At 41.0% G+C, this 20,313-nt stretch overlaps 3 protein-coding genes across 4 annotated transcripts in view; 1 reads left to right on the forward strand and 2 right to left on the reverse strand.

Moving 5' to 3' along the window:
* Positions 1-1,527: 1,527 nt before the first annotated feature.
* Positions 1,528-10,136, reverse strand: LOC142400070 (GTPase IMAP family member 8-like). The gene is made up of 6 exons (XM_075484664.1): positions 8,753-10,136; positions 6,138-6,848; positions 4,873-5,571; positions 3,571-4,350; positions 3,304-3,474; positions 1,528-3,220 (listed from the first exon to the last, which is right to left on the reverse strand). The coding sequence occupies exons 1-6, from the start codon at positions 8,766-8,768 to the stop codon at positions 3,027-3,029; spliced, it is 2,571 nt and encodes an 856-aa protein (XP_075340779.1). The 5' UTR covers positions 8,769-10,136; the 3' UTR covers positions 1,528-3,026.
* Positions 10,137-13,988: 3,852 nt separating this feature from the next.
* LOC142400071 (Fc receptor-like protein 3) lies at positions 13,989-17,824 on the reverse strand. The gene is made up of 8 exons (XM_075484665.1): positions 17,614-17,824; positions 16,756-16,794; positions 16,350-16,643; positions 15,315-15,614; positions 14,890-15,162; positions 14,770-14,805; positions 14,594-14,678; positions 13,989-14,448 (listed from the first exon to the last, which is right to left on the reverse strand). Exons 1-8 carry the CDS (start codon positions 17,642-17,644, stop codon positions 14,286-14,288), a joined length of 1,221 nt encoding a protein of 406 aa, XP_075340780.1. The 5' UTR covers positions 17,645-17,824; the 3' UTR covers positions 13,989-14,285.
* The window catches only part of LOC142400069 (capping protein, Arp2/3 and myosin-I linker protein 3-like), a 32,014-nt gene continuing 28,326 nt past the window's right edge, over positions 16,626-20,313 (forward strand). For both annotated transcript variants that reach the window (XM_075484662.1, XM_075484663.1), the window contains exon 1: positions 16,626-16,651. The gene's annotated coding sequence lies outside the window, so the exon portion shown is untranslated. The remainder of the gene's footprint in view (positions 16,652-20,313) is intronic.

Genomic DNA, 20,313 nt, shown 5'->3' on the forward strand with positions numbered 1-20,313 from the left:
TAAGCAATGAAGCATAAGGCATTATGCATGAAGCATTATGGTAATGAAAGTGGATATGTTACACGCATTGTGTAGCCTATAGGATGATGACACATCTGATATGGGGGGCCCCCTAATGAAATTTTGCTTAGGGCCCCATAAAGGCTTGGGCTGGCCCTGAGTACTATTATTGATACCACGTTCTTCGCCCTCTGGGACAGAAACACCTCCAATATCTTTCTGTCCGTATCCATCAGGAGAACGAGCCCAGTACAAATGTTTTGGTCAAAATCCTCACTTTAGGTCCACCAAAGGCATGAATATGCAGCGTAAATGTTGCTGCATCGAAATAACACGACGTTTCTTTGCGTAATTAATTATTTCCATCCATACGACACGAAATGCCATCAAACATCCTGTTTTCTGTGTTTATTTGAAAGCCGCGCGCGTTCATCCCCCTCACTAAACATGTCCCGTTTCAGCAGTCAGGTTGCTGGGTGATTTCTATACCAGCTTCAGCCAATGATGGCCAGGCCCTGCGTAAAGCGCTTCCCCTCGCTCCATCGCATTTCTTTCCTATTGGTCAACGGAGCCCAGCTCAAAGAGAGGCTTCCTTCAAGCCATGAGGAAAAGCACCCTCTATACTTTCATTACCCCCTACCCGAACCAGGGTTTGAATCCCATTCCCGCTTCTCTTACCTCTTTTATTTCTCCCCCTACCCGAACCAGGGTTTGCATCCCCACCCCGCTGTGACTGGTGTGCAGTTGGTGAGAGGCTGAGGTAGCTTGTGGCTGTAAAAAGATGGTTGTTGTGGTGTGAGGAGCAGATCTATATAGGGAGTATAGGGAATTACTCACTGAGTCTGGTCCTTTACTTTATTTTATTATTTATTTTTTCGTTAGCACAAGTTTCTTGTGTTTACCTTGAATAGGGATGGCTCATGTGATCCTGAAACATCCCATAGTTAAGCTGCTATAGGCCTAGACTGCTGGGGGGCCTCATCTGACACACCTTTCCTCACTTTACTCTCTTTATGTATATGTGATATTATTGTGGTCATTAACTCGTGTTTCCCTGTTCCAACAGATATCCTTTGAATGGTGTTACAGTGCCGCCGTCGCGGTGGCCCCCTGCCCCCCTCCCCATCCCCCCCCCCTTCCCCCCCCCTTTTTTCTGTCTTCTCAAACCCCAGCTGGTGGAGGCGGATGGCCACCCTTCCTGAGTCTGGTTCTGCCAGAGGTTTCTTCCTGTTAAAAGGGAGTCGTTTCTCTCCACAGTCGCCTCAGGCACGCCGCTCAGGCCGGGAGATTGGACCGAAAAACAAAAAGTTTTCAGTGCAATCTGTTGGTTTTCTTAGCTAGGAAATTGTTTTTGAATTGGCTCTATATGAACGAATTGGATTATTTTATGAATTATGATTATTATTAATTAATTGAATTCCAATTGGCTTGAATTGGACTTACTATCTAAGTGCCTTGAGATGACATTTGTTGTATTTGGCGCTATATAAATAAAAATGAATTGAAAAGGCTCATATGTAGTTGTTACTGCAGCAGCTCTATCTAGTGGATGGGAACTTGGGAAGCCATGAAAAAGGCAGAAAACAGCTTGAACCAGAGGCGAGACCTGGAGTTTAGTTGCTGCTATTACTGTGTGTAGGTTTAATCATGATATTTTATTGGTATTGATGTTGTAATTAGTAGTGTTATTGGTATTAATAATGATAATGCTGTTTTTAATTATTTTTTTTATTTTTAATATTATTTTTATCATTTTCCAAATGGCCCTGTACAAAGTCGGCCTAGACATATCCATACAGAAAAGGGTGTATAATCTCATATTTTGAGATACAGATATTGAATATGGAATAAAAACATTTCTAGGACCTGTTGGCACTGTTTGAGTCCATCTTTAAGGCCTTTTAGGTATTACAAGCCTGTTTCAAGGTACATTATTTATTTATTTTTTTTAAATCTAGGCAAAGGTAGAATAATCTACAGTGATCGTTTAAGAAAAAGTGCAGTTTGCAGGAGTTCCTTCAGGCAAATCACCAGGAATGCTAAGGGGTTAAGGCAGTTAAAATACAATCAGGTGCTATGGTAAATTACAAACATTCAAGAACAAATCATATATATATATTTTTTTAATATTTTATTGTGTCATAATGATAATGATTACACTTGACACTTTTTTTTGTTATCACCCTGTGAGTGAATGAAAGGCTTGAAATCACAAATGACCGACCAAGGGGAAAAATACAATCAACAAAAGGAAAAAAAAAAACATAATAATAATAACAGTAATAATAGTAATAATAATGCACTCTCATTCAAAACTATACATTAATAATTTTTTTTTTTTAAATATTGAATCATCCCCCCTCCCCCCTGCACAAACTCTGCACTGTGCTGCGTTGCTCACCTAACATGAGAGGTGAGAGTCTCAGGAGGGGAAGATGGGGGCGCCGAAAAACAACTGGCCGAAACGTGTATTGGTGATGTGTGATCTGAGTCTGGCCAAGGGGAGGAGGGGAAGATGGGGGCCGCCGCCCGCTCTGCCTAAACGTAACCACGAATACACCCCCCCCCCTCGTTTTTTTTTCTTTTTAATTATCTTTTATTTATTTTTTTTTTCAGTCCCCCGCGATGCCGCCCCGGGCACCTTCCCGGTCTGCCCGCCCCTAGGACCGCCCCTGTGTGTCTCTATTGACAACAATTTTGTTCTACTGTTAATCTTGTAGTAGCTTGAAGTACAAAACTTGGGATAAGAAAGTTGCTCTTCATGCTCTTTGATCCGGCCCCCCGTATCTGTACCAGGCTCTGAAAAGAAGAAGGAGCAGAGCTTCCTCCTGGTCTAAAGATCACACTGTAGGGCATAAGACATTCGGTCACAAGTTCAGGTCTCTAACTTCAAGGCCACTACCACTCCCTAAGCACTGTATTTCATTCACTGTATATTCTTTTATGTTTACTCCCTATTTTGCTATTTCTAACAATCTGTGCAGTTGCTGCATTGCCAAATGTAGAAATGTGTCCATCTTTGGAAGCTACTCATCCACGATCGATCCTGGTAACACAGATCTGTACCCGGAGGTAACCTGAGAGAAGTTGAGGGTCAGCTGGTTGTCCATGTTTGTGCTGATCTGAAGGTTAGACAACCAAGCCAGAACTTTGTTGCTGGTTGGTATATCCTGATCTGACCAAGACTCAGCGATGGATGGAGCTGGACTGTCTCCTTTCACTGAAAATAAAAATAAAGCACATTTTAAGTGAACCTCTCCATATATTGTGGATGCTACAAATGATCATAGCACTTCTACTTACAGTCAGGTACCAAAATGTCCATGCTGCTCGTAAGATGTTTTAATGTCAGGATTTGCATATTCAGCTTTTCAATTTCTTTGTGGATTTTTGTGTCTACGTTTCCCTCCTTCCCTTTTTCATCTTTCTTCTTTGAACTGCTGCCCTTGGCTTTGATTTTGGTCATATCTCCAACTACCAATAGCCATGAAAACATAAAACAAAATCATATCATTAGAATGTTATAATGAAGAAAGACTCATGTCCTCGTCCCCATAGCGTTATACTCACTGAGCGATTTGGGTTTAGCGCTCGCCCCACTTTTTCTGATGTCTTCTTGCAGTTCGAGGAGTTTATCCCTGAATCCTGTCATCAGCTCCAGCTCTCTCCTTCTGTACTCCTTCTCCAGTCGTCTCTTCAGCACCTGCTTCAGCTGCTTCCGGATGAACTTGTCTGAGACTTTCAAGTTTATGTTGACTATGTCGGGGCAGAAGAGCTGATTTCTATTTGCTGCCACCATTTCCTCTATCTTCTCAAACAGCTCTGTAACCTGACTCACATCGGTTTTCCTCATATTGTTCATGGTGTGGTACTTGTTCCCACACATGTCCACCAGCCAGCTGAGAGTGTGATGCTCCCTCTCAATGTGCTCCTCTACCGATTTGTCTGCCAGTCTGTCTCCACGTGTGAACAAAACCATTGTGTGTTTCCAGATACTGGGATCAAAAAGGTTCATGTGTTCTTCCAGCGCGACTCGCTGCGCTTCACTGAATGTCAGGTCCAAAGGAACGACCAGCAGAACAGCGTGCACCCCTGGAAGGCTCAGTGACAGACCTCGGACGATTTCTCTGTCTATCTCTTCGGTGCAACGGGAGGACTCTTTCCACCACCCCGGGGTGTCGATCACAGTGACCCTTCGACCAGCAACTTCCCGCTCCTCTACACTACATTTCTGATTCTGACTGAAGGAAAACACTTTTTTACATAGGATGGTATTTCCTGTCGCACTCTTCCCAGAGGTCTTCTGCCCAAGCATCACGATCCTCAACTCCTGCAGCTTATTCCTGGATCCTAACGGAAAAAAAGAGTCACAAAGCATGTTTACATGTCAGCAGAAAAAAAGAAACAACAAATGATTGTCTTGGTCCAAAACCAAAACTGGGCTGACCTAATATATGTGAACATGTTCGTCTGACCAAAATCATACAAAATCCTTCTCAAAACCAAAATAAATAGTTTGGGATCCAGACACACCTGATGCTCTCATTCACATGTTTTTCTGTTTCTTTTGTCAGACAATGAAACACATCAGAAATTGAAATAGAAAACGAGCCCATAAAAACTAAATGTCTCAGTCACCTAAAACATTTTAGACTGTTGCTTTACTCTTTTAAAATCTCATTTTTTATAACCGCACACATGACAATTATTTAATCATCTGACAATGTTTGCCTTTATCACCTCCAACAGGCATTTTATTTCTCAGATTCTTCTTGACCCCTGCTATCTGTTCCCTCTAAGAGTGAGAAGACGTTGTGACATTGCCTTGCTAATTTTCCTGCGACACTAATACCAGATGACTCTGAAACTTACCTATGATGGAATTCCTTTTGGCCTTGACTTTGCTTTTCCTCAGCGCTGCTCCTTCCTCCACTCTTCTCCGTTTCTCTTCAATAGCAGTAAATATCTGCTCATCTGGAGCAAAATAAACCCCACCATTTCCAGCTACGGTCCCTCTGATTTTCTCCAGCAGCTCTGTGACTTGTGCACCATCATTTGGGTTCTTGTTATTCAGGACATGATATCTGTTTCCACATTTTTCAACTAGAGATTGGAGGGCCTCCCCCTCACCTTCAATGTACTCCTCTATGGTTTGCGTTCCTAGCCAGTCTCCTCTGGTGAAAACTATGATAGTGTGTTTCCAAAGATCCTCTCCGAGAAGCTCCAAGTGTGTTGTCACTGCATCCAAGTGTCTTGCATGGAAGGATGCGTCTGCATTTACCACCAGCAGGAAGATATGCGGCCCAGGGGGACACAGAAACAAGCTAGTTTTCATTTCCTCTTTGATCGCTTCTGGAGTGTCAAACGCAGGGAAACCTTTCCACCAACCCGGAGTGTCAACAAGAACTATTTCAGTTTCATCCACAAAACCCCTCTGGACCATCGAGTGTGCCGTTCGTTTTCCATCTTCCTGATCTTTGAAACCCAAGAGGGTGTTCCCCACTGAGGTTTTCCCAACACTTCGACTACCCAAGAGAATTACCCGGAGTTTTTGGATAGGATTCATCTCTTCTGTTATCAGACAAAACAAATGTTGGTTAAATGCGAACCTCACAAAAGCTCAATATAGCTGTTAAACTCACCAAAATAAGATTCAAATGGTTTAATAGTAACTAATAATAATAATATAATAATAAAGTTGAAAACACTATATTTTGACCTGATAAACATAAATGAGATAATAACATTGTAACATAGTATTCTGCTTTTATCCTTAAGGACAGACAGTGAGACGGGAATATATCCATTCAGGTAGTGTAATTTGTGACAGTTGTTATCAAAGCTGTATTATATTTCTTATTGTATTCAAACTGGAGATATTATATTAAATGGCCTCTAAATGAATTCTAAATTCTATCATATTTACATCCAGATTGGAGAAAAGCTTTAGAGACCACTTTTCAGGCATTAAAATGTAACTGGGCTTTCGTCTCAAAAGCTGAAGTTTATTTGTATTAATTAGTGTAAATGGACAATGTCCCAAACCATACCCAGAATGTCTTGTGAAAATGTCTGTAGCATTTTCAGATTTCTGATACATTAAGTGTTGCTTTGAGTCCCCATAATGTCACATTCACCTGTGATGAGTGTCATCATCTGTCGCCTTTGCTCTTCAGCCCTCCTCTGTCTCTCTTTCGCCCTTTTAGCCACCTCTTGTTGCTTCTCTGTGAGGATCCTTAAAGTCTGCTCATCTACTTTGTAGTAACTGCCGTTATTGTTCCACACCATCTGGTCTATCTTCTCCAGCAGTTCTGTGACCTGAGACAAATTTGTTTTGTCCTTGTTATTAAGCACATGGTAGCTGTTCCTGCACTTCTCTATCAGCCACTTGAGCGCCTCTCCTTCGCTCTCAATGTGCTGTTCTATCGTCTTCTCCCCCAGGGCGTCACCACAGGTGAACAGCACCATTGTGAATCTCCAAACCCACTCCCCTAGGAGCTTCATATGCTGCTCCACAGTTGTCTTGTTCTCCGCTGAGAAAGCTGAGTCTATGGGGATAACAAGGAGAAAGAGGTTTGGGCCAGGCGGACACTTGGACGCGTTGAGTTTAAACCTTTGTTTGTCCCCCTCAGGGATCTCAGTGAGGGAGAGAGAGCTGCTCCATCCTGGAGCATCGACCACAGCCAGATCCCTGCCCTCCACTACTTCATGCCTCACTTCAGCCTTAACTGTTCTTGTCCGTCCACAATCAAACCTTTCCTTCCTTAGAATGGTGTTGGCAGATGAGCTCTTCCCCGACCATCTCCGACCAATGAGAACGAGTCTGACCTCTGATGAGGTGGCGTACTCTGTGTCAAACAAACAACACAAAAGTCAATCAAATGTATTTTTTCTTTGGAGTTTCACAAAAATGTCTAATTTTCAATAAGCTGAGCTACATTATAATGCATTATCATGTGATTACATTGTGAATAAATGATCAGAACAGGAGGTGAGCAAATTTCCTCAAGCTAAGGAGCTCAATGCTGGAAGTCAGTTGGAAACCACACTGAAACTGTTGCGATACCCAATGTATTTACTGTTTCGAATGACTGACACAAAAAGAATGCTCTGGGAAACTTGCTCCAAGTGGTTATTTTTACACCCTTTCATCAGAGACACAAGGTCTGATGAATAACAACAAGGTGACTCAGAAATAAATCATGAAGCATTTTTAGACTGAACCCTGAACTAAAAATGATTTTGTTTCAAAGTGAACAGAAGCAATGAAGAGAAAAGAATATCGAAACCTGCTGAGAATGACTCATTAAAAGAATTCTACCACAACAAACAAAGGAAAGGTTTTGGGGGATATTGTTTGATGATGTCACAACTATCAAATGCTTACTTCCTTTAAGTGCACAGCTTTTGGCCACAGCTTTCTAACGTTGTTTAAGGTGATTCAGATTAATATTTAGTAGCTCTCATTTCTGGTGGTACAGTTTTTTTTTCATATTTTGCTGCATTGCATGTTTAGGGTTCACCAAAAGACAATGTAGACTGGGAGGGAGGTTCAGCATTCAGAATGACAATAACTCTAAGCATACAGCTCATGCAAAACTCAAAAGGTTAAGTCCAAACGTCAGAGACTTAAAGATTGCTGTGCACTTGCAGAAGCTCTTTAGAGTCTGAAGTACCTGAGGCAGTTCTGCCTGGAGAAATGGGCAAAACATCCAGTGGCTAGATGTGCGGAAACTTAAAGAGACATACATACATATACACATGCAGCGTTGCGTTGCGGCTGTAATTGGTGCACTGTATTACTGCATACTAAACAACACGGAAATGTGTTTAAAATTGTTCTACCTCGTTCAGATATATTCAGATCTATATTTCTTATGCAAACATCCAAATCATCAACAACTACAGCCTCACAGGATACTTCAGAGGTAAATCACAGTTTTAATGGCTATGAATGACATAAAACTAGTGTTTTATACAGCACTCAAAAGGTCTATTAGTTTATTTGCTCTCTCAACATGGAGTTCTCTGGAGGAAGTTGATCATTTAGGTGAGCTTACGGGAATTCAATCGGTTCCTTCTTCTAAGTACAGAAAAATCAGGTCTGGCAGGTTTGACAGTAAAGGCTGTGTTGTTTTTCCTGCTCGCGCACAGATATTTACCGTAACTGATGGAACTGGTTAATTCCGGCTACAACAAACCTTACCCCCAAATCAACTTATAACTTACTGCACACTGAGAAAAACACGCTAATCAATTCATTAATCAGTTAACATTAACCCCTTAAGCGATGACGAGGTTTGCTGGATCAGTTTTCAGTGTTCACTAAATTAAAAAAATCCTGCACTAAATTCTTTTTTTCAACCTGGGACTCTTTGGCCTCATTTAGAGAACAACATGTAGGATTAACTTTTTTCAGAAAGTGCACATTATGTTACACACTGGTCTCCTGAACACAACAAAAAGAGGCAACTGGATGAAAACAGGTTTGCTCACAAAGAATAAAGTGTTTGCTTTATTTCTTAAATCGTTTTCCTACCTGCTATCACTGTTACTGTGCATTCCTTTACATTTGCAGACTGTCTCATAGATCAAACACAACAGTTCACCATCTGGTAAACATTTAATGTCTCAAGCTTGGCTCATCATTTGCTATTGCACCCACCACTCCCAATAATTCTGTGGATCCATCAAACCTTCAAGCCTGTTAAACAACACATTCATCTTCAGCAGCTCATCTATATTAACTCACCTGGAGTGTTTTCCATTTTTTTCTGTTCTTCTGTTTTTATTCCTCCACTGCAGGAGCCCCTGAGCTCTTCTGCAGAAGTCAGAGTGGATGAATACTGTCTGCAGCTGAAAAGAGTGCCAGTGTGTCTTCACAACAAAGATGAGAATGCAGTTTAACTGGTTTTGCTAGGGCAAACATGTAAGAGCTTGTCTAAACACGTGAAAAGCGAGGTCACCGCCTTACTTACTGCAGATGAAAACAAAAGTTCCAAGTTCACAAACTTTGTTGTCATGAAGGACACATGAGTCTGGGCTGTGTGTGGAAAAAGTCGTGTTGAGCTGATTGTAATGAGATGGTAACATTTGGTCTTTTTGTAGTATCCAGGTCAACATTATATATTAACAAAAGTATTCACTCACCCATCCAAATAATTAAATTGAGGTGTTCCAATCACTTCCATGGCTACAAATTCAAGCACCTATCATGCATGATTGTTTCTACAAACATTTGTGAAAGAATGGGTCGCTCTCAGTGAATTCCAGTGTGGCACCGTGACAGGATGCCACCTGTGCAACAAGTCCAGTCGTGAAATTTCCTCGCTACTAAATATTCCACAGTCAACTGTCAGTGGCATTATAACAAAGTGGAAGCGATTGGGAACTACAGCAGCTCAGCCATGAAGTAGTCGGCCACGTAAAATGACAGCGGATGCAGAGGTCGCCAACTTTCTGCAGAGTCAATTGCTACAGACTTCCAAACTTCATGTGCTACAGACTTCAGATTAGCTCAAGAACAGCGCGTAGAGAGCTTCAAGGAATGGGTTTCCATGGCCGAGCAGCTGCATCCAAGCCATACATCACCAAGTGCAATGCAAAGCATCGGATGCAGAGGTGTAAAGCACGCCGCCACTGGACTCTAGAGCAGTGGAGCTCTCTGGAGTGATGAATCAGGCTTCTCCACCTGGCAATCTGATGGACCAGTCTGGGTTTGGCGGTTGCCAGGAGAACGGTACCTATCTGAGTGCCAAGTGCAAAGTTTGGTGGAGGGGGGGATTATGGTGTGGGGTTGTCTTTCAGGAGCTGGGCTTGGCCCCTTAGTTCCAGTGAAAGGAACTCTGAATGATTCAGCATACCAAGAGATTTTGGACCATTTCATGCTCCCAACTTTGTGGAAACAGTTTGGGGACGGCCCCTTCCTGTTCCAACATGACTGTGCACCAGTGTACAAAGCAAGGTCCATAAAGACATGGAGGAGCCAGTTTGGTGTGGAAGGACTTGACTGGCCTGCACAGAGGCCTGACAGATAGAACACCATTTGGATGAATTAGAGCGGAGACCGCGAGCAACATCAGTGTCGACCTTAAAAATGCCCTTCTGGAAGAATGGTCAAAAATTCTCATAAACACACTCCTAAACCTTGTGGAAAGCTTGCCCAGAAGAGCTAAAGCTGTTATAGCTGCAACGGGTGGCCTATGGCTTATGTCACTTAAGTTCATATGCGTGTAAAGGCAGATGAGCGAATACTTTTGGTAATATAGTGTATTACTCACAAGGGACTGGATGTCTTAAATTATGGGGTTTTTTTAGCAGTCAGCTGACATTTCTTATTTATTCACCTTGTTACTTTCTATAGAAAGTAGCTTTGTTCATCCCAACTGTGACAGTTCTCTCAATCAGAGCATAAACCAATAATTTAAACTTACAAGAACTGTCAGAGAAAAGGATGATCCCACACCCTTACAGTGACAGTATGCAGAGTGTGGATGAGAGGTTGTCATGTTAATACTTTGCTGCTTTCTGTCAGTGCTCACTGACTCATACTACTGAAGTTCTTTCAGGAGCCCTTTCACAACCCCAATTAAAAGAAAAGTTGAGATGCTGTGTAAAATGTAAATAAAAACAAGTTGCAACGAGTGCATACCAGATTTTGAAAATCTGATATTTTACTATTTCTGGGAAAATATTAGCTGATCTTGAATTTGGTGACAGCACTGGTCTTAAAAAGTTAGGACAGGGCTGTGTTTACTCTTGTGTGGCATCCCCTCTTCTTTCAACAACAGTCTTTAAACCTCTGGGGATTGAGGAGACCAGCTGTTGGACCTTTGGGAGAGGAATGTTGTCCCATTCCTGTCTGATATAAGACTCCAGCTGCTCAACAGTCCGGGGTCTTTATGTCATTTTTGGTTTCACAATGTATCAAATATTTTCAGTTATGAAAGGTCTGGATTGCAGGCAGATGAGTCCAGCCCTCTTCTACTATGAAGCCATGCTGTTGTAATAGATGCAGTATGTGTTTTTTAGCATTCAGCATTGTCCAAAATGCATTGATCCAAATTTAACTGATTGGGCACAAATGTCAATCAGTAAATTTGAATGCATATGAAACCAGAGTGTGCAACACTTTGGAAAGTTTTAGTTTGAAACTAAATTTATCTTTATTTATTTATCTTTCACCATCAATGGAGCTTTTCCAGATGTGCAAGTTGCCAGTTCCATGGGCACAAAGGCACCCCTAAACCATCCAAGATGCTGGTTTTCAAACTGAGCGCTGATAACAAACTGGATGGTCCCTCTCCTCTTTACTCCAGAGGACCTCGTGTCCATGATTTCCAAAAATAATTCAGTTTTTCTTTCATCTGATTACTGAACAGTTTCCACTTTGACTCAATCTAATTTGTATGAGCTTTGGCTCAGAGAAGAGAGCAGTGTAACACGTGGCGTCTTCTCTGCATCACAGAGTTTTAACCTGCATTTGTGGACAGCACAGTGAACTGTGTTCACAGGCATTGATCTCTGGAAGTGATCCTGAGCCCGTGAAGCGATTTCAATGACAGAATCATACCTGGTTTTTTTTAATGCATTTCTGCCTGAAGCCCTGAAGATAAACAGCAGCCAACACTGATTTTCAGCTGTGTCCCTTGCACACTGAAATGTCTCCTGGTTAAATGGCTTTTGATTATATTATGTACTGTATAGTACACGAGGGAATATTCAAAGTCTCACTAATGTTACAATGAGGAACATTATTTGAGAATTGGTCAACAATTTGTTGATACAATTTTTTGCAGATTGTTGAACCTGTGCTCATCTTTACATATATAAACCGTTGTCTCTCTAAGCTGCTCTTTTTTTTACCCAATCATGTTTCTGACTGTTGCCTGTCAACCAAACTAGCTGCAAGATGTTGCTGTAGATGTTTCTTGTTCAGTACCATTTTATTTCTCAAGTCATTTTATTTACCTTTCCCCCCCCCCCATCTAAACTTTTATAAATTAAAAAAAGTTTTACGAATTCAAAATGAGCTGTTTTTTTTCCTGAAAGAGTAAAATGTCTCATTTTCAACATTTGATATGTTTTCTATGTTCTATTAGGAATAAAACATTGGTTCATGAGATTTGCAGAGTATTGCATTCTGTTTTCATTTACATCATACACAGGGTCTCTCAACCGTTTCAAAATCGGGGTCGTAAGTAAAAGGCCGTAGACACTGACAACCAGGGTTGGGGAGTAACGGATTACATGTAACGGCGTTACGGTAAAAGGATACAAAATAAAAGTAACTGTAATCCGTTACAGTACAAGCAAAAACGATGTACTCAGATTACAGTTACATTCAGTGAGAATGGGGGTTACTTAACAGGATTACAATTTGTGCGAGGTTGCAGTGACAGAAGTACAGAGCGGCAGGGTCGGACTGGGGAAAAAAATCGGCCCTGGCAATTTTCCCCGGGACCAGCCCCCCCTCAGTATTAATTAGTATCTCCAATCTAATTTAATAAAAATAAAAAAAACGAGCACAGACCGCTCATACAGTTAATGGCACGTACCCATAGAAAAAATACACACTCACACACACATCACACAACCTGACTATCGACTGCTAACAACCATGATCAGTAACCCACACAAACCCAGATAATGGCTCGGCGGCCAGCAATCGGATAAACCATTGAAGTGAATCAATCCTGTGAAAGAATGAAAACAAGTGAATGAAACCTGCACTCACCCATTATGAAGTTAACTCTGCCAGCCCCATAATCTTGCCCCTGCTCAGCCAACTCCTTGACGTCGGGTATGGTTGGTAACGTTACGGCGGCTAGCATTAGCAACGAGGCTGCTAGGCTTGCTAAATCGGTAAGCATTAGGCTACTGAAGAAAGCTAGTCTTTTTAGCTACGTTATATTATCATCTTTCTTCTCGGCTATAAGTTAACCTTTGTTTACGGCCACTGGCCCTAACCTGACGCGCTAGCTGTCAAATCACCGGAAGTTTTCACCGGAAGTACTGGCGCACACACACAAGCAAGGGTGTGCAAAGAAAAATAAAATGTGATGTAAAAGTCTTACTTTGCTTATTTATTACTAAAGTAGAGCACTTCATTGTCATTGCACATGTATTAATGAAATGCAGTTTGGCATCTTATCAAGTGTAACGCGTGCAGATTGTATAGCGTGCAGTATTTAGAGATAAAATGCAGTTATTTACAGCTAGTGTAAGGAAAGATGGTTAATAGACATGTGCAGAATAGATCAATTACTTAGGGAAATGCATGTATGTGCAGAGAATGTATAATGTAGTTATGGCAGTAGGCTACAATGAAAAGAAAAATAGCATGGTATAAATAAATGTGATAAATACAGATGGAATCATACAGATAATATACAGATTATCCTATACCATAAATAGGTAAAAGTAATCCAAAAGTAATTAGTTACATTACTTTTTTTAAGTAATCCAAAAAGTTACACTACAATTACATTTTAAACAAGGTAACTTGTAACTGTAACGGACTGTTTTCACCATAAATTTGCACATGAGAAAAAAAAGCCTGATAACACTATAAAAAAACTTTATGAAATAAAATATTATTTTCATCAAAGCCAAAAATATACTGTATATGAATTAATTGTAATTTAGCTGTAATTTACTTGATTTAGATTACAAAATTATTGTAAATTCAAGGATGGGTCAATGCGTTAAGCCATTGTAATTGCCCTGATTGATATATAATGGTAGTGAATGTCCACAAAAGAAAAAAAATGGATTGTGAATTTTAAAACCTTTCGGCTCAAGTTGAATAAACTATTGTTTGAATGTCAAATATGCACACAGTTTTTATTAGATTTCTTTGGCTCTGGCTTTGTCACTCCTAACTATAACCTGACCTAATCTAAGATGGACAGTGAACAGTTCACAGTTAAATCTGATAACGAGACAAAATGGACAGAAATATCACCAAGGACCAAAAAACAAAGAAGTACAGTAACAAATATTTTACTATAGTAAATTTACAAAGTGTGGTAAATTGTGGCTTGTTCATACTCTGTATGTTGTGTGTGAGGTTCCTATAAAAGTTGTGAGTAGCTGTAAGATTTGTATCATCACTTTGCACAACAGATCTTTGTAGAACATAAATGGTCTTGGTTAATTAATATTTATTGTGTCGAAAAGGTTTTGATCATTTAGACATTTAATCAGAAATATCTAGAAAATAGTTGTTATATTTGAGTGACTGTCTGAGTGAACAAGCAGTTTACTCAGGTGAGCGCAGCCCTCTAAGTGCTGTGATATAACTGCTTATCCAACAGATTGGACATCTCCATCCAGGACAGGTCCCACTGCACTTCTGTCGCATCTTGCTTGGTCTCAGGAAGCGGAACTGCTGGTACGTCCTCTTTAGGAATTGGACAGCAGCTCCGAGTGGAAATCATTCGATAGCTTTAAACAAGCACAGTAATCAGTGATGTGTGACAGTCTGACCGGTCAGGTCTGTAATTCAAGTCACGTCCTAATCAGACAACATGTACACGATAGACAGTGAGAGGAGATCCCGGCTGATGAGTTTATAGATGCTGTATGTTACCTGTTGTGCTTAACGAGCCAAACCGTGAGAGGAATCAGGAGGAGAAGCACAATGCCGAAGGACACGACGATCCATTTCCAGTTACCTGATGAAGAGAACAAATTATATTATTTTAAATGCAAAAACACACAATCATGACACAATCAAGGCAAACAACAAGAAATCATTTTTATCACCTTTGGAGGGCCCTGGTTCAGTTGCTGATCTGATGCCTGAAAGACATGGAAGTACACATCTGCTACTGATCCATTTTGACTGAGTGATGAACATCATCTGCTAATGTAACAAAGCCATACCTCGGTCAGTTGTCATTGACAACCAGCTTTCTGGGCTCTCCAGCTTTCTGTCCTTGGATGCACACTTGTAAAAGCCTTCATATTTCAGTGTCACATTCATAATAGTCAGATCTATGACTTTATTTGAACTGGAAGAATTGAAAGTGCCAATTACTGCTCCATTTTTAAAGAAGATTGCTTCGTTGTGATAGTCTGTCCTGTACTGACAATACAAGACGACTTTATCACCCTCGTATACAGGGAGGGCTGGAGTCTTCAAGATGATGCTGCCATCTGTGGATCAAATAGTCGACATCATTAATTCCTCATTTCGTATTGTCACATTTGTTTCAATAGACACCCTCAGTTTGTGATTGTTTTGCAGTCATGTTCTTTTTCTTTTTCATTATTTATTCTTTTTTTCTTCAGTGCCAACAAAGACTCACTGCTTACTGTGACGCTGACTGCGCTGGTGCGGCCCTCGGCGTCTTCACACCAGTACAATCCGCTGTTCTTACTGGCAGCAGTCAAGACACACATGTCAGACTTGTTTCCAACAGCACCTCCTAGTGATGAACAAAGCTGCATTTCATTGACTGTGATCCTGTTCGGATGGCGTGGAGAGAAATACATCAGCCTCCAGCCTTTTGTCTTGGTCCGGGACGCGGGACACCGCACCGTGAAATGCTCCCCTTGGAAGAGCAGTCTGCTGCTGGGGTTCAGAGTCAGTGAGGGAGGGGGGCGCACTGAGGAGGGAGTAGAAACCAAGACAGGCTTTACAATTTCACTTTGTAGCAGATTGTTCTATGTTGAGTCTTTGTTTATGTATGTATTGTCTGTTTGCTGTAAATCCACTACTGGCTTTCTGTGATTGCCTGCAGATTAATGGCTTTCATTGGACCAGAATTTATACAATATTACATACGACAGACTGAGATTAGAACTACACAGGAAAAAATCTAAGTCTTACCAAGTATATTTGTCTCATTTCTAGTCAAAATATCTCATTACACTTAATATAAGACACAACTGCCTAACAAGTACTATTTCAGCAAGATAAAGGGACTTGTTTGAAGACAATACATCTTGATTATCTTGTTAAATGAAAAAGTCTTGAAAACAAATTGATTTGAGTCACATATCATATGAAACAAGCTTTTTTTGAGGTTTTTAAGCTAATTTCAAGATCACTTTTATCTCGAAAGTCCTAAATATCACATCTTATTTCAAGAAATCTTGACAAGCCGATTTCCACTAGTTCCATTGGCAGATTTATTTTGCTTATTCCAAGCAAAAACGTCTTTGATTTGCTGTTTTTTTACTTATTTTTGGAGGGGCATTTTTTCCAGTGCACTTTGGCTGTTTTTTAAAGCAGTTGCAGATATGTGTTGTCCTGGCGAACACTACCTCTACACCATTGTGTGTTGCTGTGTGCATGCTGGAGAAAATTGATTTGAAGAGTTGCAGCTGCCGCTGCTCACCTGACACATTGAGCATGACCGGCAGCGCAGTAACGGTGGCGTTACTCTCCCTTTGCTCTGCTTTGCACCAGTAGCTGCCCACGTCCTTCGTTGTTACTACCGTGATGGAGTAGCTATCACCTGAGACCAGGTGCCTGGGGCACGGGGTTGGAGCAGTATGCGGTTTGTCCTTGTACCATCGGTACGTCCAGGCAAAAGTGGAGTTCGAGGTCACTCTGCACTGCAGAATCACGCACTCACCGAGGTAGATTTTTGACCCTGGAGGCCACACGGACACAGCGGCCTGCGAAAGCTCTGCAGAGGTAGGGAACATTCATCACGGTCTTTTTCACACTGGTGTCAGATATACTGCATTTGTGTGGAAAACACCTGCATGCTGCCATTATGTGTCAAGGACCTCCCTTACCTTCAAGTGTAGCAACGTGGAGAATAAAAGCAGCTGCACCTGAAATACAGACAAGCTTTTTTACACAAACACACAAATTTGTTCATAATCTACACCAGCTTTTTCCACACACTGATGGCATGAGCACAGCAGGCAGCTTGGATAGGTCCCACATGGCGACATGCCAGATACTCACTCGTGGTCCAATGTTGCTTTGTGATTATATAATCAAGCAACATTTAAAAAAAGTCCATGATGGGGAGACTCTCGCTCTGCCCAGAAGTTACTTTGAAGCCTGTCCGTGCTGCATTTTTTACCTCACACACACACACACACACACACACACAGCACTGCCACACTATGCCTTAATGAGACTGTTTAGACTGCTATCCTCCCCATGGGAGCAGAAGGAATGTACACATATTTGCTGTATTTTCCTGCCAGGCAACCACACCATACAGTGGTGTAGCATAGTTTTACTATGAGTATAGAGTTTTGAATCATAACTCAGGGCTGTCAAGGATGGAATAGCAACCACAACCATTTGGCAGCGCTGTCCAAATCATTTACATCAGTCCTTTTTCAAATTCTGGCAAGTTCGCATCATTCTAATTTAGCCCTGTCTGAAAGTTCCAGCTTCAGGCTAACAGCCTGGCAAAATTTATAACCCTGCATACCACAGCACTGATCAAATACAGTCAGAGAGCCCAGCTTTGGGTCTGTATCAGCACCGCTTTGACAGCAGAATGCAGAGGCTTCTTTTGACACTGTTTGTCTACCAATAGAATATGTTTGTGATTAAAATAGAAATATATTTGCCCAGAAGAAAGCTGTCTGGAGGTTTGTAACAGCCAGTAAGTTATTATCAATGATACTCACCCAGCAGTGAGGAAACGAGGGTTAAGTTCATTCTGTCGAAGACAAAATTAGATCTGTTCCTCCTCGGTTCTTAGAAAATGAGTAAAAGCAAACTAAAAATATTGATATTTCCAGTTTTTAAATTGATGGATATTTCAGAGGTCCAGTGTTGTTTGGTGGAGCCTGCTTCATTTTAGAGGCTGTGTGGCAGAATAATGGTATCTGTGTGGAGGAGTGACTGTCACAGCAAACCACAAACTGAGATGGTCATCTTGGTGGAGACGTTTCCTTCCTCTGCGGATTAGTTAACAAGCAGAGTCATTTGACAGCAGGACTGAGCACAGCCAGGGATTTCAAACCACAAGGCAACCAATTTATCATCCAGCAGTTATAAATTTTCACTTTCCTCTTGTTTGTCAGCTGTCATGCTCGTGTGACCTGAGAGATTTGCTGCAAAGGAATTGATCCAGTCCAGTCCTGCAATTTCACGTTCTCTTAAGTCATTCAGGTTGTTGATCGTTCTTCTTATCTTTCGTTCACTTTGTTTACATCCTCATTTTCTTTCTACAGCTTGCTGACTGGGATGTTCATTCTTTCTTGGGAGCACTTCTTTTTCTTTGGTATAATCAAGATGGATAAAGTTTTGGACTGAACGAGTTCAACCACTAGTCTTTTAGTGTTTACCCACAGGCAGCACAGTTTGGGATATGGGATGACTTGCCAATGCAGTTTGGTGATCTCCGAACTTTTCATAAAGTGCCACTAACAATCAAGTTCTGTGAAATCATTTTTTAATACAATTTTGTACTATCATGGTCCCCTAAGAATGAATCCTAATGATCCCTTAACCTTTTCTCTAGCGCACCCAGCAGGCTGACATTTGTTGTTTTGGCTGAAATGTCAAAACGAATGGCCGCAGACTAGCGAGAATTTTTCTGAGCCTCCTCAGAATGAAGTGATTAACCGTAATGATGCCTCGCTTTTTTTTGGTATGGCATCCCCAGTGGGTCAAAATGTCAACACATCAAATTTGATTTATGACTCCTTACTTACATCCGCAACAGCCTCATCTGCATATGAGGGCTGACAACCCAGATCTTATGTGCTTGTACAGAGCAACATTGCTCACTTGCAGAACAAGTTTGAGCTGCATGAAGCCATGTTTACTGGATCACATGACGTACAAGTGATAATATTTAATGATTTTCTTTACTTTTGAAGGTCTTTTAAAACAGACAAATTATCATTCCATGCAGGGTCTTTTATGTGAAGAGTAAAACTTTTAAAACAATTCTGAATCTCAGTAGAAGCCAATGATGGAATGAAAAATCAAAGCTGATGTGGGATTGTTGTCTAGTTTTTATTAGCTTGGCTAACAAGAACCACTTGAAGGTGGGATACAGAGAAGTGAATGTGACAAGTGAATAGGGAGTTGCAGCAGTCTAAATGACAGAAAATCAAGGTGTGCAACTGAATTTCCAGGAGGTTGGGCACGTTAAGTGGATTGATTTGTGCAATATTTCTCAGTTAAAGAAAACACGACTGAATGAGCTTTGTGATGTGAGGTTCAAAATTCCTTTATTTTGATCTTTATGCCAAAATACTTGGAGATAGTCCTGTTGGGGGGCTAATAAACCGACTGAGCTTAAAAGTCAGGGCCAATCACAAGGACTTTTTATCTATATGTTTGTCTTATTAAAGAAATTAAACAGATCAAGCCATAAAATAAATTGACACCAACACTGTTACCAGCATCCTCACTCCATGGTTTCTGTCCATTATCAGATGCAGCGTCTCCACACTTTTTCCACGGTACCTGAAATAAACAAAAGAGGAAAAAAACACAGTTATGACCTCTTCCTTGTTTGGGGCCTCTCTTTTTTTAACAATCAGTAGACAAGTAAGAGGTACCAGTGGAGGCAGTTAACCCATGCAAAGTGAAAGTGGAAGATTTTCTTGAGCTGATCACAAGTTCACCTGTTTCTGATAGTTTAATTAAGCCTCTAACATTACCAAGAGACCCACAACAGTCTTAAATTCCGAAACCTTCTCCATTCGCATAACATGAAGAAAAGTTGTATTTTCATCTGTCCCCATCTGCGGCTTGTATATCGATATAATCTGAGTACTTGTATCGACTTAAACACGAGTTCTTATTGCAAGGCGACATGTTGTTGTAGCATCTTGATCATAAAACCGTTTTGATGTACTATCCAATCTCAGGCAAATGGCAAATATTTATCGTGCATGGACCGGGGCTCTTTCCATCACGGTCATAGGTCTGTCTGCATAAAGCATAAAAATAACCTACAGTGTGTCTGAATCACATAAGTCGCACATGGGAGTGCCTTCACTTCAACAGACTGAGGGAGATATTATTGTCATGTATTTCATGTCTGAAAAAGATCTGCACATTTTGAATTTGATAAAGGATGTCTTATTCGTTTTTTCTGCGACATCAAGCTTAACTGTCTAACTGTTTAACTTCAGCTTTGTTGCATTCTTGTTAGCATGAGCTAGTAGAAAAATTTGCATTAAGCTAAAAAGTCTTCACAGACCCAGAGCTGTTGGGTGGTTGGCATGTTTTATTACTGATTTACTGATTTTGATACAACCAATACCAGAAGCTCCTGAATGAGAATATCAGGCAGCCAGGTGAATCAGGTCAATGTTAAGGCTTGGTGTCTGGGCAATCAGCTGTTTTCTGACATTGGCTCACTG

Source organism: Odontesthes bonariensis, chromosome 15, assembly GCF_027942865.1.
Source record: "Odontesthes bonariensis isolate fOdoBon6 chromosome 15, fOdoBon6.hap1, whole genome shotgun sequence".
In the NCBI taxonomy this organism is placed as follows: Eukaryota; Metazoa; Chordata; class Actinopteri; order Atheriniformes; family Atherinopsidae; genus Odontesthes; species Odontesthes bonariensis.

Bases quoted from the DNA above. Each gene is read 5' to 3' on its own strand.
- LOC142400070 (XM_075484664.1), bottom strand. The intron at 3,475-3,570 runs GTGAGTATAACG...GGCTATTGGTAG, and splicing joins CGCTAAACCCAAATCGCTCA to TTGGAGATATGACCAAAATC. The intron at 3,221-3,303 runs GTAAGTAGAAGT...TTTTATTTTCAG, and splicing joins GGACATTTTGGTACCTGACT to TGAAAGGAGACAGTCCAGCT.
- LOC142400071 (XM_075484665.1), bottom strand. From the start codon at position 17,644: ATGAACTTAACCCTCGTTTCCTCACTGCTGG. The intron at 16,795-17,613 runs GTGAGTATCATT...TCTGTATTTCAG, and splicing joins CCTCGTTTCCTCACTGCTGG to GTGCAGCTGCTTTTATTCTC. The intron at 14,449-14,593 runs GTAACATACAGC...GCTTGTTTAAAG, and splicing joins TGGCTCGTTAAGCACAACAG to CTATCGAATGATTTCCACTC.